This window comes from Lontra canadensis, unplaced genomic scaffold (genome assembly GCF_010015895.1).
Source record: "Lontra canadensis isolate GAN:19392208 unplaced genomic scaffold, GSC_riverotter_1.0 scaffold84, whole genome shotgun sequence".
Lineage (NCBI taxonomy): Eukaryota > Metazoa > Chordata > Mammalia > Carnivora > Mustelidae > Lontra > Lontra canadensis.
In genome coordinates, this window is record NW_022631078.1 from 453787 (window position 1) to 472552 (window position 18766).

Here is an 18766-nt window from a genome sequence, read left to right on the forward strand (position 1 = left end):
CGGGGGGCGCCACTGCTGAGCCTCCGGGTGCCGGTCTCGGGTCGCCCAGCTCTCAGCCCCGTGCGGTCCGCTCCCGCGTCTGCGTCCGCAAGGCCGGGGTGCAGCCCGGCCGCGGTGCTTTAACGCCTGCTGGGGGCCGGGAGCTGAAAGGGGTGGGCATGGCCAGCGTCCCGCAGCTGTTGGACGACCTGTGCGAGGCCCTCCTGCCAGCCGCGAAGGTTCCCCTGGGCCAGCGCGGCGTGAGCCGGCAGAGGGCAAAGCAGAGCCTCAAGAGGGTGGCCTACAATGCCCTCTTCACGGGCCTTTTTCAAGACGAGACTCGCAGACTGCAGCCTGATCTCGCGAAGCTCCCGGTGAAGAACAAGGTCCTCATGCTGTCCTTCGACTTGAGAGTGGGCGGTCTGGGCCCCGAGGCTGACCGTCTGGAGGAGCTGGTGGAGGAGCTCCTCGAGGCCCCTTGCGGTCCGCTGGTGGAGGTGGGGTCTGTTTTGGACCTCCTGGTGCAGCTGGCAGGGAGCGGCCCCCCTCAGGTGCTGCGGCGCAAGAGGGACTACTTCTGGAACAACAGGCACGTGGGGCGAAACGTGCCCTACGGCGGCTACGACTTCTACGACCTGAGTGTGTTTGAGTTGGACGTCCAGTCTTTGATCTCCAGGGAGGAGTACTTATGTCAGGACATGATCCAGAAGGCGCTTCAGGTGATGGAGGCGGCCCCAGGCACTGGCCTGCCCACCACGGGGCTCTTCTCATATGGGGATCCTTGGAGTGACAGGTTTGAGAGAGACACCCGGGTCTCGCTTTTTGGCGCCCTCGTGCACAGCCGCACATATGACATGGACGTGCGGCTGGACCTGCCCCCGGTGCCCGACAGTGCAGACCTCTCTGGATTGGCCATTAAGGTAGAGTGTGTGCTTTCCTGCGTCCAGCTCCCCAGCAGCTGGAAATGCCTCCTTTGACCTTCCCTCGGTCATGGTAAAGGTAACACTCGAGTCCCTGTCACTTGGTGGCTGAGCTGTGGCGAGGCAGGGCTGCTGGAGTGGGCTTCACCTGGGTGGGCAAGGACCCCACTGCCCACCTGCAGGCCCGAGCAGCACGCTGCCTTTCATCTTCGGATGGGGCGTGTGGACAGGTCACTTACTCTGCTCTCCAGGGTTGCTGTTCATATTTGATTTCAAGGGGTAACAAGCTCAGCCGCCTGTCAGGTACTCAGCAGCCACACACAGCGGAACCCTCGCACTGCGTGCGCCGCTTTGTGTCCTTTCTTCCACCTGTAACGGGGTATTTCCTACCTTAGTAAATCACTGTGGGTCTTTGTGTTTTGTGGCTTTATAAATGTTGCTGAAACATTGCAGTGCTATCATTACTCATTTATTCCCTGACTATGAAAAATTCTCACTATAACAAACTAAATTTTTCTATTTACTATGATTTTTTCATTTTTTATTTTTTTAATTTTTAAAGAATTTAAATAATTTATTTACTTATTTGAGAGAGAGCGCGCGCACGAGCGTGGGGGCAGCGGGAGAAGCAGGCTGCGTGCTGAGCAGGGCGCCCGACATGGGGCTGGATCCCAAGACCCTGGGGAGTTAGGCAGATGCCTAATGGACTGAACGCCCCAGGTGCCCCTACTATGATTTTTGTGTGCTGGGTTCCCCAAAATGGATTTTCACATTAGAACCATTTCATGAAAAATTCTGTTTTAAGTTATATTGATGCCTTTATGTGTCTTATGCAACTGGAAATTGATCATCTTACTTGATCCCTTAAATGATTCGGTGGGAGTGAAAACATTGTGTAGTAGCTACGTGCTTGGGAAAAGTAGAGGAAACTTTCTGCTGGGTGTTTCTTGGGGGGAGTCCAGGAATTCTGACCACACTTGGGTGAAATTTAGACCCAAAAGCATATGTGATGTTTCCTTCTCTCCTGTGGTCTCCAGGTTCCTCAGAGTGTGGATCAGTCTGACGATGAAGGGTTCCAGTCGGCATCTAATTTGACTCCTGACTCCCAGTCTGAACCAGGCATGACTCCAGACATGGACCTGTGGGATGCTGTGCTCACCTACGAGGCCAGCAAGCGGAGGTGCTGGGAGCAAGTTGGATGGTACGTAGGCCTTTGCCCATAAACGCAGCCCTTCGCCCCCCCCCCCAAGGTGTGAACATGGCCTTTACTCAGGAGAGCTTAGGCCATTGTTTGTAGATCAGCTATGGTGGGATGAAGAGCCGGGAAGTTTTAGTCAGGCTCGAGTGTGGCCTGACCTGGGTCCCGGGAGGTGAGAGAGATGCTGAGGGGAAGGACTTGCAGGTGCCAGTAACTTCCGCAAATCAGAGAGTCCGTTGGCAAGGAGTGGTGTGCTACCGTGAGGGCCCCCAGTCGGGCCCCAGTCGGAGCTGTGGAGGGCAGCCCCGCAGGCTGAGCAGTCAGGGCCAGGCACAGTCTTCACATCGAGGACTGACACTGGTGCTCTTTGGCGGACAAGTTCCAGTCATTGCAGTGCTCCCCTGGGCCCATCCGGGTCCAGAGGCCTCTGCACGGAGGACTCCCGGAGTCTATAAAGCACTGGTGTCCCTCAGAAGCTCCCAGATTGGGGCTGGAGGACACACATTTCCCACTATCTGCTCCTGGGACCCTCTTGTCCTATCTCATGTGCTGGCAGTTCTGTGGAAGACCACTTTGGGGAGCACGGGATGGAAGAGGCAGGGTTAGCAGGGGTACAGTGCCTTTGGAGCAGCGTCTGGGGGCCAGCAGGGTCTCCTGAGGAAGGACACGTGCTAGGGTGTAGACAAGTGCCAATCGTGTTCAGGCACCGCTCCTGCTTGCGAGGTCATCTACACCCCCTCCCCCCGCAGTGGGTTCCTCCGCAGTGGATGGCCAGCTCCCCGCTTCCCTCCGCACCGCTGGTGGAGGTTGCCTTGTCTTTCCTGTCCTGCAACCTTTCTGTCTCGTGTGCACAAAGCAAGTCTAGCCATCCCACTTGCCGCTAACCCCTCACGTATCTCAAAAGTGGGCCAACAAGTTAGCACTTTCTTTTGTATATATTTGCTTAGTGGTATTTCATTCATTAGTTCCTGCTTTTCAGGTAACTGTTTAGGAGATAGGATTGCTCATCAGACCTCTGTCCTTGCCTCCCCTCCCCTCCCCCAAGCATCATCCTCTGCCTGTTCTGGTGCAGCCCTGATCCCACAGGGCCCTGAGCCATGAGGCTTTCTGTTCTAGATCATTTGGCAAGTCTTTGAACTTGTTTCAGTTTAAAGCCAGCCATCTGCTGGTTTCCTACCATGGTCTCTGGCTAGTGAGCAGTTGGGGAGACTGCTGCCCTCCACAGCCTGAGCTGCCTGTCCGCCCTCAGCCCCAGGACCGTAAACTGTCCTCCGAGAGCCTGGAGGACCTCTCTTCCTGCTCCAGCCTGAGCACCCACGTAGGTCTGAAGGCTGCCCTCCCTGCTGCTGGCCTTCCTGCCGTTTTTCTGTGGCTGTGCTCATTCTGCGGGGGCGGGGGGCGTTTGGTTTCATTATGTTCACGGCTGAGTTCTCCCGGGGGACAAGGGGAATTTGGTGTTTTCCTTCATGGGATTTTCTGCCTTCGCTCTGTTCCCAGAGGGTGCACACGTGGCCATAGTGGTGCTGGTGTTGACCCTGGAAGAGTGGGCGGAGCAGCTGGGGGGTGAGAGATGGGATGGCACCTGAGGCGTACACCTGCCCTCAGCAACTCCCTCGAGGAATCTCAGAAGGACTTTGGATCCTGAGAGGCCTTTCCTCATGCTTTTCTCTCCCGAGGGAGTGAGGGCAGACGTCCGTGGTCTGGCCGCAGCCCACTTGCCAACCTGGACGCCTTGGAACTGGCTTGTCTGTCCCCCCCGCCCCTCCTTCATCCTCCACACAGTCGGTGCTGCCCTCCAGAGCCAGAGAGCCGAGCACATCGTCGCTCTGCCTGCAACACTTGTGGCTGCCCTGGGTCTGGAGCAAGGGCCAATTCTCCCGTGAAGTCCTCCCCGCGTCCCCCCAGCTCCACTCAAACTGACTCTTTCCTCCTCTTGCTGCTCCCAGGGCAGGGCCTCTTGGAGCCCCGTCCCGCCCTGGGATCCCAGTGGGTGCTTCCTCCTGTTAGTCCGGTCCCTGGGACCTCCTCCGTGAGGCTGGGTGTGTCCTCCTTGCCGCTCCCCCTGCACTCACATACTTGCTGAATGAGGGGAAGGAGGATTGACGTGCATTGTCAATTAAAAAGGAGTTTTGGGCGCCTGGGTGGCTCAGTGGGTTAAGCCGCTGCCTTCGGCTCGGGTCATGATCTCAGGGTCCTGGGATCGAGTCCCACATCGGGCTCTCTGCTCAGCGGGGGGGCCTGCTTCCCTTCCTCTCTCTCTGCCTGCTTCTCTGCCTACTTGTGATCTCTGTCTGTCAAATAAATAAATAAAATCTTAAAAAAAAAAGGAGTTTTGATTTTTTTTTTTTAAGATTTCATTTATTTGCGAGAGAGGAACAGCTGGGGGGCTCAGTCAGTTAAGAGACTGCCTTCGGCTCAGGTCTTGATTGCAGGGGCCCGGGATCGAGCCCCACATCGGGTTCCCTGCTCAGCGGGGAGCCTACTTCTCTGCCCCCCCAATCCCCGCTCCCCCTGTTTCTTTTCTCTCTCTCTCTGTCTCTCAAATAAATAAAATCTTAAAAAAAAGGTTTGCGAGAGAGAGCAGGAGCAGGGGGAGGAGCAGACGGAGAAGCAGACTCCCTGCTGAGCAGGGAGCCTGATGCAGGACTTGATCAATGTGGGGTTTGATCCCAGGACCCCGAGATCATGACCTGAACTGAAGGCAGATGCTTTACCACGTGAATCCCCTAGGAGCCTCAGAAGGATTTTTGGTTTAATAGGTTCTGAGATGTATTGTTCTTGTATCTTGTGTCTCATGCCTGATGGGGATACAGATGTGCTGGTGGTCAGACGTGTGTCCTGATGTTAGACTGTCTTCAAGCTTGGAGCTGTTACCCCTTCAGGAAGTGACTTTTGTCTTTGAAGAATAAATGATACTCTTTGGACATGCTAGACCTAAAAATAAGGTTTTTGTTTTTTGTTTTGTGCAGAGGAAGGGAAAGGAGCTGGTTAGGTATTAAAAATGAGAAGAAAAGTTTATTTATTTTATTTTTTATTTTTCATTTTTTTAAAGATTTTATTTATTTATTTGATAGAGATCACAAGTAGGCAGAGAAGCAGGAAGAGAGAGAGGGAAGCAGGCTCCCTGCTGAGCAGAGAGCCCGATGCGGGGCTCGATCCCAGGACCCTGAGATCATGACCTGAGCTGAAGGCAGAGGCTTAACCCACTGAGCCACCCAGGCGCCCCAGAAGAAAAGTTCTAAAAGGGCTTGTGTTCCCTAAGCTCCCCTTATTAAGAAATTAGTTTTTCAGTGGATTTTAAAAAACAGCTCTTTTATGTTTTTCAGTATGGGTTGATGGTTTTCAAAGGAATGTTGAAAAAGTGATACTGGTTTTTTGGGCTGCTTTTGAATGATGTGGCTGTGAATTCCTAGCACAGCACCATGTGAGGCAGAGCCCCCAGAGGCTGCCGTGTGCTGGGAGACACCTTCTGCAAGACCCAGCAGGCATGTTACATCCCAAAATTTGTGTGACTTTTTGTTTCTTGAAACTGAATAAAGGAAAGCTCATCAGGATCCCCGGAGGGCCGGCAGGGGCTCTCACAGTCCGTTCCTGTTCTTTGTGCCCGGCCAGGAGGGAGCTGCTGCTGGGGCTGGGAGTCACCTGCTCCTGGGCCCGGTCCTGCTGGGGCTGCCCCGACCGGGAGCTCCCCCTGCTGGCCGCCTGGCGCTGTCCCGGAATGCAGGAGCGGCCAGTGCACATAGCATGAGATTTGCCCTCACGCTTGTTTAGCACCTACGGTTTTCTCTGTGGCTTCTTTAACTTAGTGTAATGTCTTCGAGGTTCAGCAGCTGTTAGTGTCCATTCTAGGCCCGAGTCATCGTCCACTTTATGGACAGACCATGTGCTGTTCACCCACTCGTCTGTCCTTGGACACCTGGGCTGCGTCCGCCTTTGGGCTGTTGTGAATCGTGCTGCCGTGGACGCCGTGTGGTCGTCATGCTGAGGACCGGCGTGTGGCCCTGGGCACCGGGCAGGCGGGGGCGCTTCCTGCTGCTTCTGGTCTTCGTCTCTCTCTCCCCGGGCTTCTCTGTATGCGGCTGAGGTGTCTGTGTTGCTCTGTCTGCTCAGTGCCCCCTCCTCTGTCTCCCACAGCCCCCCCGGCCACAGAGAGGAGCCGTACCTCACCGAGGCCGGAAGGGACACCTTCGACAGGTTCTGCAGGCTCCGCCACGGGGAGCTGCAGGTGCTTGGCGGGGGCCTGCTACAGGCCCCACCGCTTGTCCTGGTGAAGGAGTGCGAGCTGGTGAAGGATGCACTGAATGTCCTCATCGGGGTCGCGTCGGCCACGTTTTCCCTCTGCCAGGTGAGCAAGCGCTGGCGTGCGGGGACAGCCCCGTCTCCGTTTGACAGCCTGCCGTCAGCTGGGCACTGCGGGGCAGACGGCAGCCCGGTGCAGTAAGTGGGCGGCTGGATGCCAGCCTCAGCGGTGGGCCGGGGGAGGACGTCACAGGTCGCCGGGGAAGCTGGCTCCACGGCCTGCCTGGAGGACATGGCCACGGTCTTCTCGTTTCAGTTCTAGAAAGTACTCGTTTATGAACATCCTTCCAGAACTGAACAAAAGTGAGATGTTTTTTGCTATTGGTGGAACCATGGAAATGTGCTCCCTGTTTCCCTGGCCGTCCTCAAGAGGCCCCGAGCGGCCCTCTGAGCCTTCCCTGTGCTTGGCGGGACGTGCACTCGGCCCCGGGGAGCACCTGCCGTGCAGGAAGGGGGCCCGCGGTTTGGACACGGTCGCTGGCTTTACTCAGTGCCGTGGGCTTCTCTGCTGGCCGGTGGGCGGGACTGGGCTCATTCTGAGCAGCAGCAGCCGTTTTTCTACCGTTTGCCCCTTGGCGGGCTCTCATGAAGTGAACAAATGTATGCACGAGCACAAAGCCTTTCCTGCGCACTCTGCGGCCTTCTCTCGGGTCAGCAGCGTCTCTCCGGATCTTAAGCGTCGTTACAAAGTGGCTGTTCTTGAACTTGAGTATGTGCTCAGTGTGCGTCCTGGGGGTTGCCCCGGAGACAAGAGGTCCCGCTGACCCCTCAGGTGACTGACGGGGCTGCTGGGGTGAGGGCCACCCTCTGGAGATTTTCTAGAATGCCGTTTCGAGGCCTTGTACAAATGACCTTACTGTGGAAGCAATCCCCCTCCTTTTTTTTTCAGTTTCAGTAAAAGACACATAAGAGAAAATTTACCATCTTAATAACTTTTTTTTGGGTAAGATTTATTCATTTTGAGAGAGAGTGCACGTGTGTGTGTGCTTGTGAGCGCGGGGCGAGGGGCAGGTCGAGGGAATGACTCCTCACCGAGCGCCGAGCCCATCGTGAGCCCGAGCTCACGATCCTGAGATTAGGACCTGAGCTGACACTGGGAGTCAGACGCCTGACTGTCAGCACCACTCAGGGGCCCCCCACGTTTTTTTTTTAAACCACAAGTATGCTGTTCAGTGGCATTGGCTACATTCCCAGTGTTGTGTGATCATCATCTTCCCAACCTGAACTTCCCAAACTCTGTCCCCATCACATACTCTCCCCCTGCAGCCCCATCCCCAGCCCCGCCGTCTGCTCTGAGTCTGACCACTGCGGGTGCCTCCAGGAAGTGGGGCCAGACAGGACTTGTCCTTCTGTGTCTGGCTGGTTTCACTTAGCACCGCGTCCTCAGGGCCTCCCCAGGTCATGGCAGATGTCCGCTGCTTCTTCCTTTCTTTTTTTTTTTTTTAATTTAAGGTTTTCTTTCTTTCTTTGACAGAGAGCGAGATCACAAGTAGACAGAGAAGCAGGCAGAGGGGCAGGGGAAGCAGGCTCCCCACTGAGCAGAGAGCCCGATGTGGGGCTCGATCCCAGGACCCCGGGACCATGACCCGAGCCAAAGGCAGAGGCTTCAACCCACTGAGCCACCCAGGCGCCCCAGAACATTTATCATCTTAATGTGTTGGGAGGTGTTGTGTCTGTTGGAGCCTGTGGCTAGAGCTGCGTTGGCTGAGACGTCTGGGGCTTGTCCATCGGCCTGCCCGGCTCGGCCGCAGCCGTGTGTTACTGCCTTGGGGTGCCCTGTGGTGCCCCTGCGAGCCGAGCGACCAGATCCGGTGCCTACGCCGCAGGTGTTCTGCGTGCACGGCTGTGCCGCACGGGAGGCGGTGTGTCCCCCTGCGCCCTCACCCGCAGTCGGCGTCACGTTCCGACGTGCACTCTGCAGTGTGGTCCGTGAGACATCCTGCCTTGTTTCTGCAGGCGTAGCTTCTGTTGCTGAGTGGGGGACGGCCGGGCTCTGCCTGGTGGCCGTCTGCTCTCCGCTCTCTGTGCTTCATGTCTGTGCGTCGTGGTTTTGGGGACACTGCGCCGTGCTGAGGGGGTGGAGGGGGGCAGCGATACCATGTTGGGCTCTGGGTGCCTGACTCAGCCTCTGTTCTGCCCTGTCCAGCCGGCCCAGACCTTCATGGTGAAGCGAGGTGTCCATGTGTCCGGAGCCTCTCCCGAGAGCGTCAGCAGCCTCCTCTCCGAGGTGGCCGAGTGTGGGACGCACTACGCACGTCTGAGCCAGTTCTCTCTGCAGCCTGTGCTGGACTCCTCGTGCGGCAAGGGCCTCGTGTTCCAGGTGTGGCCCTCCACCTTGTGGCTGTCCCAGACCTTCCCGGGAACCTCAGAATTCTACCCCAGGACCACCTTTTGTTTCCTTAGCAACGTCTAAAAGCTGACAGTCACTCTTTGGGAACGGGGTCCCCCGGGATGATGTTTTAGCCCGTGTCACTTACCTGCAGACCTGGGGAGCCCGTGTTTAGGCCGTGGGACAGAGGTGCAGCCGGCATTCGGGGCCGGCGCAGTACGGGGTGGGTGTGCACTGCCTGCTTCCCGCTCGGCCCTCAGGGAGTCGCACCGTGTCCTCCCTTATTTAGGACACGGGTTCTAGGCCCTGGGGCTGAGCCATCTCTTCTGGAGAACCTTGCAGTCGGCCCATATGCTGGGTAGAGCACCCCCAACCCCGGGACAGCAGGTGTGGGCTGCTGGGAGGGACAGGTTTCCAGACGGGGCAGGAGCTTTGGGAGAACAGAGAAAACAGCAGCAGGGAGGCTGAGCAGAGGAGACAAGGTGCTGGGGCCCAGCGGGGGTACTTTGGGTCCCTTCACTTTGGGGCCCAGTGGTATTGCCTTTGGCTGACTGGATGAGGTTCAGGTGTGAGACGGCACAGGGCGGCTGGTGGAGGCAAGGAGGGGACCGGCGAAGATGGGAGGGACCGCCGGGGACCGCCGTGTGGGTTGGGGGACACGGTTGGTGGGTGAACTGACTTTTGTTCTGGAGCCTTCCGTGTAGACCTCCTGTGGAGATGGAGGCTGAGCTAGGGCCCCGTGGCTGTGGATGCAGCCCCGGACGCACGTGTGGTCGAGACCCCGGTGGTTCAGAACTCCCCCGGGACCCACAATTCCAAGTTTCCTGGTGTAGCTGGTCTGGGCCCTGGGATTTCGTGAAGGGTCCTTGCTTCCAGCTGGGCGGGGATCCCTGGGCACGACTCGGAGATGGCCGTTCCGCAGATGATGGAGCCCCAGGGCCGGGGGATGGGAGCCAAGGCTTTTCCTCCCACTCCAGTGGTGTCCTCCGAATTCCGCATGCCGCAGCGGCATCCCCGTGCGCGGCCACCCTGCCCCCAGCCCCCTCTCCCTGCAGGCCTTCACCAGCGGCCTGAGGAGGTACCTGCAGTACTATCGGGCCTGCGTCCTCTCCACCCCACCCACCCTGAGCCTCCTCACCATTGGCTTTCTCTTCAAGAAACTGGGGCGGCAGCTCAGGTGAGCCCTGGCCGTTGTAGGGCTTGCTGGGCTGCGAAGGGCTGGTGGGAACAGGGGCCCTTGCCCCCGACGGGCTCCCCGGGTGCTGTGTGCGGAGTATCTGTTGGTGGCCCCCTGTGGCAGGCCCTGTCTGGGGTTGGGGGCTCCTGCCTGAAAGGCACCCAGGGTCCCCACAGTCCTGGCTCCTGGCGCTCACGGGCCAGTGGGTAAACAGCGGGTGGAGTGGTGTGGTGGGTGCCCTTGGGAGAAGGGAGCATGGGGCCTGGGGGTGCTGGGGAGGGTAGTTCAGTGGGAGGGGACACCTCACGGGCAGAGGGGCTAGCGGTGGGGTGCAGGGGGTTGGCGGGGCAGGCGCACAGTGCTGTCTTGTGGACGTGGACTGCAGCAGGGCGGAGGCCGAGGGGTCTGGGGAGGGTCTGCCCAGTCAGCGAGTGAGAGGAGATGTCACTGGGCGGGACGCGGTGGGGTGCGACAGATGCAGGGGAAGGGTCACAGACTCAGGTGGCTCTGAGTGTCCGAGCCTGAGAAGGGGGTGGGGGTGCACGGGGTGTGCAGGGAGGGGCCAGGCAGGAGGCTCTGGTCTGGAGTCCCTGTACTCTGTAAAGGCAGGCAGAGATGGGCCTGAGGGACATCCTGCTCCAGTGTCCCTGGACCTGGAGGTGCGTCTGCCCACCTGGTTTCAGGCGCCCTCTGCATCTAGGTACCTGGCCGAGCTCTGTGGCGTGGGCGCTGCGCTCCCAGGTAGCGGTGGCGGGGAACCCAAGGCCGCCTTCCCCACCGTGAGTTCTGGTTCTTCCCAAGGGGCGGCCGGGTGGAGGGGCTGCTGCTGGGTGTCGGGGCATGTGGTGAGCGCCCTGAACCTCCCCTTGTTGTCTCCAGGGGGTGAAGCTACTCTCCTGCCTGTACCAGGAAGCTCTGGACAATTGCAGCAACGAGCACTACCCCGTGCTGCTGTCCCTGCTGAAGACCAGCTGCGAGCCCTACACGAGGTGGGGCCCGCGCGGACCGCGAACCCGCAGTCCCCCGCCGTGCAGACCGTGTACTCCGCGCACCGCACGGACCCCGCGCGGACCGCGAACCCTGAGCAGACCGCGAACCTGTGCAGACCATGTACCCCATGCACCCCGCGGAGACCGTGTACCCCATGCACCCCATGAACCCCGCGCAGTGTACCCCGTGCACCCCGCATACCCCACGCAGACCGCGTACCCCACGCACACCATGAACCCTGAGCAGACTGCGAACCCCGTGCAGACTGTGTACCCTGTGCACCCCACATACCCCACGCAGACTGCCTACCTCATGCAGACCATGTGCCCTGTGCAGACCGTGAACCCTGCGTAAACTGCGAACCCTGAGCACACCGTGCACCCACCGCAGACCGTGTACCCTGTGCACCCCGCATACCCCATGCAGGCCGCGAACCCCGCGCAGACCGCGTACCCCGCGCAGACCGCGTACCCCACGCAGACCGCGTGCCCACCGCAGATGTACAACAGCAGTCTGTTGTTGCACACCTGCTAATGGTGGAGATTGTGTGGGAGGAGGGGGGAGAACTGCGTGGGGAGGCAGAGCAGGAGGGGGTTCGGCTGTGGCCTCGGTCAGAATACACATGTGGCCGCCATGACCCTTCACTGTGGGCCCATCCGCTGTGGCAGGTTCATCCACGACTGGGTGTACAGCGGCGTCTTCAGAGATGTCTGCGGCGAGTTCATGATCCAGGTGAACCACGAGTACTTGGGCTTCAGAGGTAGGCGGCTGCTGGTGGCTGGGCTGGGCCTCTGCCATCATGTGGCTCAGGGCCACTGCTCAACTCGGGCCGGCCGTGTGTCCTGTCCCCAATTCAGATAAGTTTTACTGGACCCATGGCTACGTGCTCATTTCCAAAGAGGTGGAGGACTGCGTCCCCGTGTTCTTGAAGCACATTGCCCATGATGTGTACGTCTGCGGGAAGACCATCAACTTGCTGAAAGTCTGCTGCCCCCGGGTGAGGGGGCCCACCCTCCTGTCCCTTGGTGTCTGCAGTTTGTGGTCAGCTCTCATTTTCCCCTGAGTGTCACAAGCAGCTTCGTTGAGTCTCTGGGAGCTTGTGCAGAGACAGGATGAGAAGCAAAGGCATTTCGGAGGCCAAGGGGTGGTGGGCTCCTTCCCTCCTTCCCTCCTTTCTCCATGCAGGAAACTGCCCCAGTGGGACAGTGATGGGCCACATCCCCAGGAGGGTGGACCTGGTTTGGGGAGTCCTGTCTTCATGGCTTAGTGGGTTGGGGGAGAAGGGTTTGCCAGGCTCCAAAGAGGAGGCCTGGCAGCGGCCCACGTGTCGTCCATGGGGCGAAGAGCTGTGGAGTGGGGTGCAGGTGGGTTGCCCAGGATGGGGCTGGGAGGAGGCCTGTGGCTCATGGGGTCTCCCTGTGCTGGGCTGAGAATAGACCAAAGCTGCCAGGACAAGGGGAGGGGCAGATGCTGGGGAGTGCACAGGCCGGGGCTCCCTGGGGAGGGAGCGGGTCTTGGGGGTGGCTGGCTGTGGGATGGGGTCTGTTCTGTCTGGGCTGAGCTCAAGGCCTGTGCGCAAGCCTGTAGCCCACACTCCTCCAGTGAGGCAAGCCGAGAAGAGGTCTTCATGGCTTCTGGAGGGTCATTGGTGGGAGGCAGCCATGGCCTGGGCCGAGACCACACACAGCCCATCTGGAGTGTCCTGGAGCCGTGCCCCTCGGGTGAATGAACGTTTCTGAGAAAGGGAGCTATCCCCACAGGCCACCAGGAACAGAGGCAGAGCTGGGCATGGGTCTGCATGGCTCACGTCCGCTTTTCCCTCTTTGTAGCACTACCTCTGCTGGTCTGATGTCCCCGTGCCTCGGATCTCGGTGATTTTCTCCCCTGAGGAGTTGAAGGAGGTCGAGAGGGACTGTGCCATCTACGTGGGGCGGATGGAGAGGGTGGCACGCCACAGCTGCATCAGCAAGGAGGAGAAGGTGCTGCGCGCTGTGGGACCTCCCTCCCCTCTGAGGGTCTCGGGCTGATGGGGAGGCTGCCCCTGGTGTTCTGTGTCTGGGTAGGGTTATCTGGGTGGGGGACACCCGGGCAGGGGCTGTCCTTTCCTCTCTGGGGCTGGCTGGGTGGTAGACAGGCCCCGTCCTGGGCTGGAGGACCAGAGGTTCCCACGCTCGGAGGCCTCTGAGCTCCTCTCCTGCTCGGAAGGGGCTGGCTGGTGGACCAGGACCTGAGCTTCGAGTGTTTTGCGTGCCCAGGGAGGGGTTTGATGGGAGGCCGTTTCTGGCCTGGCCCCCCGGGGGAAACCTGAGAACAAGAACAAGGAGGGGTGGAGGCAGGGAGGGCCTGGTCCTCCATCCCTGTGGAGAAGCCCGCCGCGAGCTCCTGCTCTCCTCCGGGTTGGTGCGCGCAGGCCTGGGGTCCCGGCCCAGATTGCTCGGGGCGGTGGGGGGGGGCGTGTTGACTGCCGAGGCTTGTGGAGCCAGGGTGCTGCCCCTGGAGGGGCCTGCGTGGGGTCTGAGCAGCCCCTGCTCTGAGGCCGTCCTAGAGGGGGGGACAGAGAATTTGGATGTGTTGATAGATGGTCTTTTTTAGGAATTACGAATGGAAATTGCAAAGCAAGAATTGATTGTCCAGGCTCGGGAAGCAGCGTCCAGAGTCCTGCGAGCGCTCAGTGGTGCGTGCAGCTTGGGTCACCCTCTGCGGCTCTGGGGCTACCTGCGCAGGCACCTCACCACGCCGCACCCCTCATCTCCACACAGATCGGCAGACCTCGGAACGCATGGCCTTGGACGCCCAGAAGCGAGAGCAGTTTCAGAGGCTGAAGGAGCAGTTTGTGCAGGACCAGGAGGTAGGCGGTGTGGCTGCCGGGGGTTGGGGCCCGCGGGGCCGCGTGTGGTGCCTCGTGCAGGGGCGCCAGGGGGCGGGGGCCCTTGGGGTCCAGCTCTGACCCACGGGGCCGCGTGTGGTGCCTCGTGCAGCGGCGCCGTGCAGCCCGGCAGGAGGCCCTGGATGACGACGCCGGCCGAGCGCGAGAGCTCCGCGACAGGGAGAGGCGGCTGATGGCCCTGGAGGAGCAGCTGGAGAGGAAGGCGAGGTAGGCGGTCGAGGGTGAGGCGGCCACTGGGCTGTCCTGGCATGATCTCGTGAGGGTCGTCTTTGCATCTTGAAGATTCTCACGTGTGTGTGAAGAGTGGGTCCGAGCTCCCGCGTGCGCCTGGGCTGAGGGCTGAGGGCACCTCCGCCACGCTCAGTGTGCTCCCCTGTCCTCCACGCGTCTCTTCGCGGTGGGTTAGTGCGGACTGGAGCCCAGACAGGGCACGCACGGTGGGTCTGTCTCTCCTACTTGCCTGTCTCTTGTTTTTTTTCAAGTTCAACAACTCCTGTCCCTTTTCTTATTTTTAAGCCTGTGGTGAGCCTGACGCTAGATGGACGGGGCATTTGTCCAGCCCAGTGTCCAGGAGGCTGTCTCATGGTGCCTTTAGCTTGCCCTGTCCTCCCTTGCGTCTCCTGTAACCCGGCAGCAGAGCCGGCCTCTCCCAGGGGCACCTTTGTGGGGGGCTGTCTCTTCCTGCCTCTTCTCTCAGGACCACAGTCGTCCTGACCGTAAATACTGTTCACGGAGCACGTGTCGTGTGTGTGCATCTGGGCACCTGTGCGCCTCTGTGTGTGTGGGGTGGGTGTTCTTCTGTCGCCGATGGGAGACAGCAAAGTGTAGGGCCATGTCCCTGGTCTGGGGCATCCGAGTGGGAATGAGCCAGTCCAGGTCTGACCCCGTTCCCTGCTGGTGAAGGGACCAGAATCGCCGGGAGTAACGTGCGGGGAGAGCTGCCAGGGAAGCAGATGCGGCGTTTGCCTTATGCTCTCTGTACCCTTGGGCACTTGTCTTTAGTTCAGCAGAATAGGAAGGTACCTCTCGTACGGGGGGCCTGGCAGCCCTGGGCCTCCTGCTCCTCTTGCTTCCGACCGTGTAGCGGCTCATTCTGGTGTTTGCTCAGCAGATGTCAGCTGAGCCCGGGCTAGGCACCTGTCCTCTGGGGTCCTGGTCTGGTGGGCAGAAACACCTGCCCAGTGAGGCCCCTGCAGGTGCAGTAGGGGGCCCCACCGGGGACCAGCTGCTGGCCTGGGAAGGTGCCGAGGGCCTCTGCCGTGGAGAGCCACCCGCCCGTGGGGTACCAGCTGGACAGTGTCGGGCGACCGTGGCAGCTGGGTCTCTCTGGGTGTGGCTTTAGGCAGGCGCTGGTTGACCATTATAGCAAGTTGTCGGCAGAAGCCGCTCGCCGAGAGCAGAAGGCACTGTGGAAGATCCAGAGGCGCCGGCTGGCAAGCGCGCGGCTTCGTTTCCTCGTGGAGGATCAGGAGCACATTCAGGTATCGCTGCTTTCGCACGGGAGCTCTTCCCTGGGCTTCGGCGGTCTCGGAGCCCCTGAGTGCATGCGGACCTGGGTTCTGGGAAAGGGTTGGCAACTCTGCCCAGGGATGTCGGGACTGGGAGGAGGCCGTGCCGGCGCCGGACGGCGGGCAGCGCAGGGTGCTCTCTGTAGGCCCAGGCTCTTCTCGTCTCGACCCGTTTGGGCAGTTGGGAGCCGTGGCTTCTGTGTGTTGGGTGCCGAGGCTTTGGGTTGGATGGTGCAGGGTAGGTGCTCACCACTGTTTGCTACGTTTCAGGGGATGCTGAAGGACGTGTCCGAGGGGAAGGCCCTGGAGCCACTGGCCGTCCTCCCTGTTGCTGGCTCCCAGGTGAGGAGCAGGGGGCAGGGCTCGGGCACAGAGCATGGGGTTGGGAACTGGATGCCTCACATCTGCACTGGTCTCTTCCAACAGTTCCCGGCTCCATGAGCTTTGGTGCTGGTTGCAGAACCGAGCTTGGGAGACTGACACCCACTTGTGTTTCAGACTTTGTCTTTGGGCCGTGAGCACCCCGCCAGTGGCAGCAGCTCCGACTCCGGGTGTGCAGAGCCGCGGCATGTGGCTGCCTGGGACTGCCCGAACACGGGGATGCCGGAGCAAGTCAGGCCGCCAGCTGCAGGGGCCTGCGGCTCGGGGCCGGGAGCTGAGCCGCAGCCGGGGCCGGGGGCCGGGCCAGGGCCGTTCTCCGAGGGCCTCAGCATCCAAGACTTCCTGCCCAGAGCCCGGGAGGCTGAGCTGCCTGCGCATGCTGGCGTGGCCCCTGTCCTGGAGGAGGCGTTACAAACCATCGGCTCCGACCCGCCTCCCTCAGCTCCATCCGATGTGGTGGCCACAGGGCCTGCTGGGCCACAGGAGTATGATTTCAGAACCATCCTGAGGCCCGCTGTGGCCCCCTTGGCTTCCCCAGGATCCCTGCAGACTGTAGGAGTTGGCTCGAGCAATGAGGGGCAGCAGCTGTGGCGGGACAGTGTCACACAGCCAGAGGACACAGGTGTCCCAGATAGGCACGTGGCTCTGCCTCACCCCCACCATACTGGGCACACCGTCCCCCAGGAAGGGAGCAGTCAGGCCATGGGGCAGCTCCTTGAGCATGTGTCAGAGGGCAGCATTCCCAAAGGCGGCTGTACTTCTGGGATGGCCCCCTCTCGACCACGGTGGAACGTCCACGGACACGTGTCTGACGCCAGCATCAAGGTGGGGGAGAACGTGTGGGATGTGGCCCCCTCCAGACCGCGGTGGAATGTCCACGGACACGTGTCTGACGCCAGCATCAAGGTGGGGGAGAACGTGTGGGATGTGGCCCCCTCCCGACCGCGGTGGAATGTCCACGGACACGTGTCTCAGTCCCACGTGGCGCTGAGTGTACTCTCTGGGGAAGGCCAGCCTGATATGCCCAGGCCCTGCCAGAGCCTCACTGACCAGGTGTTCCGGTCGGGCCTCAGTCTGGGAGCACAGAGTCCTGTCTGTGAGCACGAGCCACGACTGCCTGCAGAGACGGCTGGTTCCAGTGGTGGGGAGCCACATGGCCTCCAGGCTTCGCCGTCTGCAGTGGCTGCATCTGGGGACCTGGGTGATGGTATCCCTGAAGAGCCAGGTCAGTGGGACCCCTACAGCTCTCCTATCACTGGTGGCATCTGTGGGCCCCGGAGGGGTTTGGGCAGGGAGTCTGCAGCCCTGGGGACTTGGGAGGTCCCACTATGGAGGAGCATTTGGCCCTCATACTCCTGCCCCACTTGTGTTGCTTAGGACCGGGACCGAGTAGGGACACGGAGGACCTCTCTCCAAGTCACCCTCCAAGCTCACAGGTGAGGACAGATGGGGTTAGGGGTCTGGCCTGCCAGGATGGGGCTGCACGTAGGGGATCCCACTGTCCCTTTCCTTCCTAGGATGACGTGGCGGCCCAGAGCAGCCCCGGCCTTGGTGAGGAGGTGGCCGCGGCCCAGCGCTGGGGCCAGGAGCAGGCCTACCTAGCGGGTCTGGCAGAGCAGTACGGGCTGGAGCAGTACCCGGACAGCTACGAGGCCATGTGTGAGTGGCCGGTCGCTGTGGCGGGCACGCGGGCAGGCGGAAGCCCAGCGTGTCCCCTGTACTGAACAGTCATCTGCCGTCCTATAGCAGAGCCTCCTGTTGCCCGCCTGCTACACCATGGGCTTCCCCAGGCCTTTGCCCTCCCAGAGGACCCCCGCGTCCCATCGGACGCAGACGAGACCGCGGTGCAGCTGAGCGAGCTCCTGCCGCTGCCCGTGCTCATGAAGCACTCCATCAGCGCCCCGCTGGCAGCGCAGTGAGTGCCCACCCCTGCCCTGCCCTCCCTGTCCGCCCTGCGCCCCACTGCCCCTGACCCTGACCCCCTCCGGCCAGCATCTCGTTGGTGAACAAGGCCGCCGTGGACTACTTCTTCGTGGAGCTGCAGCTGGAGGCGCACTTCGAGGCGCTGCGCCATTTCCTGCTTATGGAGGACGGCGAGTTCGCACAGTCGCTCAGCGACCTGCTCTTTGAGAAGGTAACCGTGGGGCGCGGCGCGGGCATGGCTGCCGGCCCCGGTGCCAGGACTCCCTTGGGACGCCTGTGCCCTCTCCTGCCTCAGCTGGGGGCGGGCCAGACGCCTGGGGAGCTGCTCAACCCGCTGGTGCTCAACTCCGTGCTCAGCAAGGCCCTGCGGTACAGCCTGCACGGCGACACGCCGCACGCCGCCAACCTCTCCTTCGCCCTCAAGTTCCTGCCCGAGGCCTTTGCCCCCAATGCGCCCGACGTGCTGAGCTGCCTGGAGCTCAGGTACAAGGTCAGCAGGGCCTGGCTGAGTGGCGGTGGCGGGGGGCGGGGGGGAGTCCCCACAGGGGTGTGCTGAAATGGCTCCGCCCGCAGGTCGACTGGCCCCTGAACGTGGTGCTCACCGAGGGCTGCCTGAGCAGGTACAGCGGCATCTTCTCCTTCCTGCTGCAGCTCAAGCTCATGATGTGGACGCTCAAGGACGTCTGCTTCCACTTGAAGCGCGCAGGTGAGGGCGGCCCGAGCCCGGCTCGGCTCGTCCTGGGTTTTGCTTGCACGCCTGACCCCGCCCCCCCCCCCCCCAGCTCTGGTGAGCCCCGCGCGTGCACGCCTGACCCCGCCCCCCCAGCTCTGGTGAGCCCCGCGCGTGCACGCCTGACCCCGCCCCCCCCAGCTCTGGTGAGCCCCGCGCGTGCACGCCTGACCCCGGCCCCACCCCCCCAGCTCTGGTGAGCCGCGCGGCCGGCTCCGTGCAGTTCCGCCAGCTGCAGCTCTTCAAGCACGAGATGCAGCACTTTGTCAAGGTCACGCAGGGCTACATCGCCAACCAGATCCTGCACGTCACCTGGTGCGAGTTCCGGGCGCGGCTGGCGCAGGTGGGCGACCTGGAGGACATCCAGCGCGCGCACGCCGAGTACCTGCACAAGGCCGTGTTCCGGTGAGCCGGGCGCCCGGGGCACCTCTGCGCGTGCGCGTCC

The 18766-nt window shown here is 61.1% G+C and overlaps 1 protein-coding gene across 1 annotated transcript in view; it reads left to right on the plus strand.

Moving 5' to 3' along the window:
• Nucleotides 1-18766, plus strand: part of TUBGCP6 (tubulin gamma complex associated protein 6) — a 24038-nt gene continuing 5272 nt past the window's right edge. Inside the window, exons 1-23 of the mRNA XM_032882730.1 lie at nucleotides 1-899; nucleotides 1937-2100; nucleotides 6232-6442; nucleotides 8543-8716; nucleotides 9781-9902; nucleotides 10603-10681; nucleotides 10782-10891; nucleotides 11561-11652; nucleotides 11750-11889; nucleotides 12722-12871; nucleotides 13485-13566; nucleotides 13652-13740; nucleotides 13871-13986; nucleotides 15122-15260; nucleotides 15558-15629; nucleotides 15786-16893; nucleotides 17046-17104; nucleotides 17186-17327; nucleotides 17415-17583; nucleotides 17661-17802; nucleotides 17887-18081; nucleotides 18165-18297; nucleotides 18513-18726. Coding sequence (XP_032738621.1) covers nucleotides 159-899; nucleotides 1937-2100; nucleotides 6232-6442; nucleotides 8543-8716; nucleotides 9781-9902; nucleotides 10603-10681; nucleotides 10782-10891; nucleotides 11561-11652; nucleotides 11750-11889; nucleotides 12722-12871; nucleotides 13485-13566; nucleotides 13652-13740; nucleotides 13871-13986; nucleotides 15122-15260; nucleotides 15558-15629; nucleotides 15786-16893; nucleotides 17046-17104; nucleotides 17186-17327; nucleotides 17415-17583; nucleotides 17661-17802; nucleotides 17887-18081; nucleotides 18165-18297; nucleotides 18513-18726 — 4643 coding nt within the window. The 5' untranslated portion in view covers nucleotides 1-158. The remainder of the gene's footprint in view (nucleotides 900-1936; nucleotides 2101-6231; nucleotides 6443-8542; nucleotides 8717-9780; nucleotides 9903-10602; nucleotides 10682-10781; nucleotides 10892-11560; nucleotides 11653-11749; nucleotides 11890-12721; nucleotides 12872-13484; nucleotides 13567-13651; nucleotides 13741-13870; nucleotides 13987-15121; nucleotides 15261-15557; nucleotides 15630-15785; nucleotides 16894-17045; nucleotides 17105-17185; nucleotides 17328-17414; nucleotides 17584-17660; nucleotides 17803-17886; nucleotides 18082-18164; nucleotides 18298-18512; nucleotides 18727-18766) is intronic.